General features: G+C 42.2%; 1 protein-coding gene across 1 annotated transcript in view; it reads right to left on the bottom strand.

Annotated features, from left to right (window-relative positions):
• Nucleotides 1-8,071, bottom strand: part of C12H1orf105 (chromosome 12 C1orf105 homolog) — a 48,756-nt gene extending 40,685 nt beyond the window's left edge. Inside the window, exon 1 of the mRNA XM_003258885.3 lies at nt 7,850-8,071. Coding sequence (XP_003258933.1) covers nt 7,850-7,870 — 21 coding nt within the window. The 5' untranslated portion in view covers nt 7,871-8,071. The remainder of the gene's footprint in view (nt 1-7,849) is intronic.
• Nucleotides 8,072-9,237: the final 1,166 nt, after the last annotated feature.

Here is a 9,237-nt window from a genome sequence, read left to right on the forward strand (position 1 = left end):
GAGCTTACGTTATAGCAGGAGGAGACAGATAATAAACATAAATGGAAGATAGTAAGTGCTAAGGAAAAAAGAAAAAAGTGGCATGGTATTAAATAAAGAGGTCAGAGTAGGTCTCATGGGAAAGGTAACATTTTACCAAAGACTTGAAGGAAGTGAGGGAGTAATTCAGATTCCCTGGGGAAGTGCACCCCAGTCAGAGGGAAGAGCTGCAGAGGAAAGAGCTGCTACAAAACATTTGGGCAGGAGAATACCTGGCGTGTGTGGGGAATAGCAAGGAGTGGCTGAAGTGGAGTGAGCAACAGAAGATGAGGTCATAGAGGTAATGTGGGAAGCTAGATTATGTATGATATATTGTAAGCTACTAGCTTAGGCTATTACTCTGAGATGGGAGCCATTGGAGGGTCATGGAGAAAAAGAAGATACATATTTTGAAAGGCTCACTCTGGTTGCTGTAAGGCAAGGGTAGACACAGGAAGAAGCATTTGGAGGCTTTGCAGTAATCCAAGCAAGGGATAATGGTGGCTCAAAACAGAGGATGGCAGAGGAAGTGGTGGAAAATAGTCACGTTCTATATATAATTTGAAAGTAAAGCCAGTGGGGCTACCTGATGTATTAGATGTAGGGTGTGAAAGAAAGAGAAGAGTTATGAATTAAGGTTTTTCCCTTGAACAAACTGAAATATGGATATGCCATTAATTGAGATGGGGGCAGAGGGATGGTAACTGGAGATTTTTGGGAGGAAGATTAGGAGTTTAGTTTGGTGCATGTGGGGTAGGAAATGTCTTGAAGACATTCAGCCTGAAATGTTGAGTAGGGAATATAGGAAATATGACCTTGGAGTTTGAGAGAGATGTATGAAATTCAGATATAAATTTGGGATTTGTTGGCAATATAAATGATATTTAGTGCTGTGAGACTGAATGAGATCACCAAGGAAATGGGTATAGACAGAGAAGAGGACCAAGAACTCCAAATTAAAATGTTGAGGCGAAGAAGAAGCAAAAAGATTTTGACAGCAAAACCACTGAGGCAAGGGAAAAGCAAGAGAGTTCTGTGTCCTGGGAACCAAGTGCTGAATGTGTCTCCAGAGAGAGTGGGTGATCAAATGTGATCGGATAAAAACATGATAAAGCAAGTAAGACAACTGAAAATTGACCTTTACATTTAAAAGAGCAGGTTTTTGTTGGAGTGCTTGGAATAAAAACCTGTTTGGTGTGGGTTTAAGAGAGAATAGAAGATAAGTTTAGCAGCAAGTACAGACAGCTTTATAGTTTTGCTTCAAAGGGGAGCCAGGAAATAGGACAGAAACTGAAAGGGAAAGTGAAGACCGAAAAATGATAGCATGTTTGTACCCTGATTGAAATGAAATGGTAGAGAGTTGATAGTTGATGGTGTGAGAGAGGGAAGAATTGCTGGGGAAATATTCTGGAGTACATAAGTGCACAAGTGCAAAGCCTGGCTTTTGACAAGGGCAGGGATGGTTGATCTATGGGAACAAGTGGGAAGACAGAGTAGATGAATACCGATATTAGTAAATGGGTAGATAAGGTGATGAGATTCTTTGGGAGTTCTTTTCTGATTGCTTCAATTTTCTCAGGGAAGTTGGAGGTAAGGAATCAGCTGAGATTGAGGATAGGGGAGTGAGAGAAAAGGTATGAAACAACTTAGGACATTGGGAGAGTGAATGAACAAGGGATGCTTAGTATAATTGCTTGGCAGTATTAAGGGCTCACTTGAATATGGTGGTGATTAATTTAAAGTGAAACCAGTTATCCTGGCTTTGTTTTTTGCTTGTGTGTGTGCTTTCTAGACCATGTACAGTTACATGGGTGCAAACCAGAGTAGGTAGAGAGTTAGATTTACCCAGAATGGTGGTTTTAACAAATTGAGAGAAGGGCAAGGGAGACAGGTATATATGCATGGGCATGATGACAATGATTGACCATTCAATTTAAGTTGGGTAAGGAGAGTGAACCTTAAGAAGGGTGAAGGACAGAGGGCTGAGGGACAGCATAAAGGTCAATAGATTGGAGATCTAAGAGATTAAAATAATAGAAGTAGGCTAGAAAGATAGGATATAGAGATGAGAGAGTGGGGAAAGACAAGGTTTTAATTTTGGAAATGAGTAGCTGAGATAGAGTGGAGAGCAAGATCATTGCAAGGTCTCACTACTTAGCACTCAAGCAGAAGAAAAAAAAAGATCACTGAAAGAGTGAAGTTGAGAAAATGAGAGGGAGGGTGGGGGTGGATTACCAACAAGCATATGAAAATCCCTAAGAATTAAAACAGGAGTATCACTGGAGGGAGTGACATTGAGACAGGAGCTAAAATAATCAAGAAATAAGAGAAAATGAATTGGGCATTGGTAGTTAAAAGCAACACATAGGATCATATAGATAGTGCTATAATCTGATGCCATGAGGTTCAAAGCTGGGGGTTTTAGCGAGGAGGAAAGAAGAATGGTCTGAAAACAAAACAAAAAATGAGGATAACTACCCCACTTCAGGCTCAGCAGTGTGAGGGCTGTGGGAGACAAGCTGCCACCTTTTGAAAAGGATGCAGGGGAGGCAGTCCTTTTAGAGAAACTCTGGTTTGTTAGAGTAAGATTGTTGAAGATACAGGGAATTTTGTAGATCATGGGCAGTGAATTATAGAGGAGACAGTGGAAGGGTTACAGAAGTTTGGGAGAGATGGGAAGACAGAATAGGAACATACAGAACTGCGTGGAAATTAGCATGGAGAGTGGCCTAGAATCCAGGGGTTCTTGGATGATTGACACAGGCTGGGATAAAAGGTTAATGATAGAAGTTCCAGTAAGTGTAAGGCAGATAGTAGTAGTGAGCGTGTGAGTGGGTGGGTAGGGAGGGGTGAATTTTGGGGGCTTCCTCTTCACCTTGAAGGAGATGTATTCTCAGAGTATAGGCTTTTTCACATCCTCATGAGCATATTATTGCTCACTAATGGGATTAATGTGCTAGTTCTCTGGGTTATGTGCATTTTGACAAGGACCTTTTGGGGATAATGTCACAAACCTCCTCAGAACAGTGCAAACTTCTAATAGCGAGCAGTGTCATTGTAGTGCTCTAAAAATTTTGATTTTGGGCAAAGTGATCAGAGCTTAGGTGAGAGCCAGGGTTTGACCAACATTCTGTGGAAGGTCGGGCCTGATAAGGCATACTCCTTTGGCCACCAAGAGGGCTCAGCTGCAGGGGAGAGGCAGATTAGAAACAGCTGAAGGCTTGTTGGGCATGCTAGCTTAGACCACGCCTATACTTTCTGCTTTATTTTTCCTTTCGTAACTCACAGATGCCATCAATGTTGGTTTGTTTAACTTGGCAAACAATAACCATCATCAAAAAATTAAAACATCATTTTCCTCCAGGTATATTACTGTGATTAATGAGATAATTCCCCAGAGGTGGGGTAGTCAGGAAGCAGCCATTTCCCAATTGGCTGGCATGTGCTCAGCACCACAAGTCTGGCAACACTGTTTGGTGCTGCCTCCTTATGCCCATCAGGTAATGCTGGGGTAAAAGTACCCAAGGAAAGGGCTTAGAAAGACAAATGGCCTTTTCTGCCACCAGATGGCACCAACTGGCATTGAGAATCAAGTAACATCCAGTATGATCCTAAGGTCTTCTGTCCTAAACAGACTAGCTCTGTAATTCTTTGACCATAATACTATTAGGATGATGGAACAAACAAATTGATTTTACCAATGCTGAGGTTCCTCAGGCTCCCACGAAACCTGGCTCAAGAGGAGCTGCTTCTCCTTTACAAGCTCTGTTGGCTCGCTGCTCGCCACTCCAGGCTGGCCCTGTGGCCTTGTGCTGGGCCCGAGTGACATTTCGACTCTGGTCAATGAGAACACTGTGGGCCTCACACTCTTTTTAAGTTGCAAAATAAATAGATCTTTAAGGCATTGAGCAGATTTTGTGGATGTAGCTGAGAATATTTTTGTCTTTAAAAGAAAAAAAAAGAGGCAGAAGGAATCATCTCTTTGACTCTAACTTGCTCTCCGTTGCCTTCTGAATGTACCCTCAGAGATAAGAACAAGGAGGCCGGGCACGGTGGCTCACACCTGTAAACCCAGCACTTTGGGAGACTGAGGTGGGCAGATCACTTGAGGTCAGGAGTTTAAGACCCACCTGGCCAACATTGTGAAACCCCATCTCTACGAAAAATACAAAAATTAGCCGGGTGTGGTGGCAGCCACTTGTAGTCCCAGCTACTCTGGAGGCTGAGGCATGAGAATCACTTGAACTCGGGAGGCGGAGGTGGCAGTGAGCTGGGATTGTGCCACTGCACTCCAGCCTGGGTGACAGAGCCAGACTCCATCTCAGAAAACAAAATAAAAAAAAGAGAGAAGGGAATATAACCCCTAAAAGCCTGAGAGGCTAATTTTTTGATAATGTTATGTGGAATATCAAAATACTTTGTTAGTAGCTGTTTTGAGAGGCAGAACCCACATTAGTGACTTCTTGGTTACTGCCTTGCAGATCCTTAAGTCTCTTTGGTCTTCTGCGGCTTGCTTAGGCTTTCTTTATTATCTACTTATGGCTCATGTTCATGAGGTTCATTGAAGATGTGAACTGGGGCTGAAAATTGGGATGTGACATAACGTACGATAAAGTTTGATTTGATTAAAAACCGAGTATGGGAGTAGGAGTTTATAATGTTGACTCATCCAATAGCCTGCCACCTAGTCTGATCTTAATATGTTGACAGTATTTAGATTCAATAGTAACTTGTAGCATCAAAAACAATAACAAAAATATATACAGATGGTCCCTGACATACAATGGTTCAACTTGGAATTATTCTTTTGTCCCCTCTATGTATTTTCAAACAGCCTGGCTTCAAGCTCACTAATTCTTTCTTCTGCTTGATCAATTCTGCTAAGAGCCTCTGATGGATGCATCTTTCAGTATGTCAATGGCGTTTTTCAACTCCAGAATTTCTGCTTGATTCTTTTTAATTATTTCAATTTCTTTGTTAAATTTATTTGATAGAATTCTGAATTCTCCCTTTCTGTGTTATCTTGAATTTTTTTGAATTTCCTCAAAACAGCTATTTTGAATTCCTTGTCTGAAAGGTCACATATCTCTGTCTCTTCAGTATTGGTCACTGATGTCTTATTTAGTTTGTTTGGTAAGGTCATGTTTTCCTGGATGGTCCTGTACTTGTGGAGCTTGTTAGTGTCTGGTCTGGCCTTGTTTGTACCTGTCCTGCTTGGGAATGTTTTCCAGGTATTTGAAGGGACTTGGGTGTTATGATCTAAGTTGTTGGCCACTGCAGCCATATCAGCATTAAAGGGTACCCCAAGCCCAGTAACGCTGTGGCTCTTGCAGACTCATACAGGTACCAGCTTGGTGGTCCTAGATAATATCCAGTATAATTCTCTGGATTACCAGGCAGAGACTCTTGTTCTCTTCCTTTACTTTTCCCCAAAGAAACAGAGTCTCTCTTTCTGTGCTGAGCTGACTGGAGCTAGGGGAGGGGTGACACAGACACCCCTGTGGCCACCACTACTGGGACTGCCCTGGGTCAGACCTGAAGCCAGCATAGCACTGGGTCTTGCCCAAGGCCCACTGTAACTATTACCTGGCTACCATCTATGTTCGCTCAAGGCCCTAGGGCGCTACAGTCAGCAGGTGGCAAAACCAGCAAAGCTGTGTCCTTTCCTTCAGGGGCTCAAGTTCCCCTGGGTCCTGGGTGAGTCCAGAGATGCTGTCTGGGAGTCAGGGCCTGGAGTTGGAAACTTTAGAAATCTACCTGGCGTTGTATTCTACTGTGGCTGACCTGGCACCCGAACCACTGAAGTCCTTCCCACCCTTTCCTGCCCTTCCCCAGGCAAAGGAGTTTCTCCTCATGTCCAACACCACCACAGGCCCGTGAGGAGTACTGCTGGGATACCACCAATGTTCACTTAAGACCCAAGGGCTCTTCTGCCAGCATGTGTTTGATGCTGCCAGGAAAGTGACTTACCCTTCAGGGCAGTGGGCTCCTCTCTGGCCCAGAATAGGTCCAGAGATGCCATCCAAGAGCCAAGGACTGGAATCAGGGACCCAAAGAGCTGGCTTGGTGCTGTTTCTCACTGTGGCTAAGCTGGTACCTAAGCTCAAGACAGAGTCCCCTTTATTCTTCCCTCTGCTCTTCTCAAGTAGAAGTGTTCTCTCCTCGTAGCCACCAGACCTGTGAAAGTGCTGGGTCACATCTGAAGCCAGTGCATTTCGGAGTCTCAGCTGAGGCCCATGGTATGTACTACTTGGCTACTGCTACTGATTTTTCAGGGTCCAAAGGCTCTTTATTCAGCATGTGATGAAATCTGCCAAGACTGGGTCCTTCCCTGCAAGGCAGTCAGTTCCCTTTTGGCCCAGGGTATATCTAGAAATGTCATCCAAGAGCTAGGGCCTGCAATGGGTGCCTCAGGATTGTGCCCAGTACCCTATCCTACTCTGGCTGAACTGGTATCCAAGTTGCAAGACAAAGCCCTTTTCATTCTTCCCTCTTCTCTCCTCAAGCAAAGGAAGGAGTCCCTTCTGGAGCCAAAAGCTGTGTTGCCTGGGGTTGGGGGAGGGGTGCTGTAAGCACTTACTTAGCCATCCTGGCTGGTGTCTTACTAGATCATGTGCTCCCCAGTCCACTGGCTCAGAGCCCAGCATAGCACTAGGACTTGCCTGGGTATTGCAGTTGTTGTGGCCCAGACAGGCTTTCAAGTTTATTTAGGACCTCAGAGCACTTTAGCGGATGGTGGTGGAGGTAGTCAAAACTCAGTTTCTGAAACCTGGGATGGGCAATTCTCCTCTGGCTAGGGGTGGTCTAAATGGTCCCTCCATTGGCAACAGCTAAGTTCTGCCCAGTATTGGCAGCACTGAATCCTAGAGTCCCACAATTGCTGTGCCCTCCCTCCAAGTGCACAGATTCTGTCTCTACACTATGTGGCTGCTGCCAGGGGATGGGGAAGGGGTGGTGTCAGCAATTCAAGATTGTCTTTCTTACCTTCTTCAGTGCTTCTTTCAGCAATACGAAGTTAAAACCACGTACTGTGATCACTTTGTGATCACTGATTTTTGGTTCTTATGAAGGTGATTTTTGTGTAGATAGTTGTTAAATTTGATGTTCGTGCATGGAGAACAATCAGTGGAGGCTTCTGTTTGGCCATCTTGCTCTGTGTCCTCCCCAACTTAGGAGTTTTTTACTTTATCATGGGTTCATCAGGGTATTGCATGCATTTTTGACTTACAATATTTTCAACTTGTGGTGGTTTATTGAGATGTAACCCTATCATAAGTCAAGGAGCACCTGTACTATGGTAATAGAGACAGCTAGTATATCCCTTTAAATAGGAAACATACAGTGTCATAAGCTCAATGTGATTTATTCAGATTTAGACCCTAGTAATTATAAAAATCTATACAAGTTTTTTTTTCTTTCTCAGGAATCTTAACTTCCTGTGACTGAGGTTCATTGTTTTAAAATGCATTCACAGTTGAGAAGGTTTACTTCAGAATCTCAGGGAACTGCACTAAAGAATCTGGTATCAATTTTCTCAGGATTTAAAAAAATCATACTTAATGCTGAGTTATAAAAGATGTTGGCAAGTACAACATTTTTTTCAAACTATAGGATAAAGAGCATTGAAATTTATCATGCCCCAAACCCATTAAAATTATCTTCACCTGTAACTGAACATCAGCTGTTATTTCCTTACCTCCTTTTGGCTTTCAACTTCTAGGATGTCTGTTGAAACACCCCTCAATGTTTATGTGGCCTCCAAGGCATACAAACATTTACCAGGGAAACCCCATAAGGAAAGAATTGGAAGTTTCATTTATTTTTTTCCTACCTTTAGTTCTCTTTTTTCCATCTTTCAGATCTTTAGATGTTCTGAGTTTTTCTAACTGGAGACTGGGGAAACCTAGCTCCCCTCACTGTGGCCAGTGGAAGACTGCTGTGGAGAACCTGAATCCAAAGTGTTTTTTGTTAGGAGACAAAGTAAACAGGCCAGTTTACAGTTTCAATACCGGTATGCCTTTTTCTCTGCCAACACCTGTGTGATTTACATCTTGAATCATATAATTCCATTCAGAATGAAAAGTTCAGTTTCTGATTGGCTGAAATGAGTTCTAGTATTCCTTTCTTTGTTAGAAGTCAAAATCACAATGTTCTGGAACATTAGCATGTGTTGGGTAAAGTTGATAACAGGATACTAAAACTCAGACAGCTGCTTCAGTACTGAAGTTAGAACAGTTCTCCCTGGAAAGACAACCAAACTTTTCTCTTATTGTAGCACTACATTGTAATTGCTTATTTAGCTATTTTGTAAGCTACTTTTATTCTGTTACTTCTCTGGTATTCCCAGGGTCCAGGATATTATCATGAATTCAACAAATGTTTGATGCATAAATAAAGGAATTAAAATATATAAGAAATATTATATTTACTAAAGGCATAATAGTTTGGCTCTTCCTGACTATCCTGAGTTATGACCAACTCTGAAAAAGGGAGTAATTTTTCAACTCTATTAAACATAGCAGGGTGGAGGTGGAGGTAAGAAGAGTTGGGGAAGGGTAGATTATGAAACATAGAAATACTATTTACTAAATACATATTAACAAATCTTAGCATAATTTAATTTTACCCCAAGCTGCCCCCATCCCTTTCCCCTGCCCTCTTTTTTCTTCCTGTGGAATGTAAGGAAGGGAACACACTTCTTTGTTAAGGAAAACTGAGTAAGGTTGTCATTTCATTCTGTTATGACTGGAGTTTTTCCTTCTCATCGTTCCTCAGGTCAGTTTAAGTTTTATACATCTAAACTGTGTAACACTGCATATAAAAATAAGTCCATGTTTAAGACTAAGTGGAAAAGTACCAAACACTTTTAAAAAATGAATTGAAGAAAACCTTCTCTTTGACAACTTTGGTTTTTATCTGGGGAGGTGGTATGAAATCATCTGGGTACATTTTTGTCTATTGGGATGAAGAATGCTATCCACTAAGAATATTGATTTAAAAATCAAATGCCTGGATTGGAGGGGAAGGAAAGCACAAAAGACTGCATGCTGTGTGCTATTTTGCATCAAGTCACCTCCTTCCTGCTATACATGAGCTTCAGTTGATGCCTTGGTTTGGAGCCTTTGAACTTTCTTAGTTATCAGTGATTTTAAATGGGAGTCACTGGACCGGGGATACAATTAAAATATTGTAACATGCCATATGAACATTTTAAACCAA

Source organism: Nomascus leucogenys, chromosome 12 (genome assembly GCF_006542625.1).
Source record: "Nomascus leucogenys isolate Asia chromosome 12, Asia_NLE_v1, whole genome shotgun sequence".
Taxonomy (NCBI): domain Eukaryota; kingdom Metazoa; phylum Chordata; class Mammalia; order Primates; family Hylobatidae; genus Nomascus; species Nomascus leucogenys.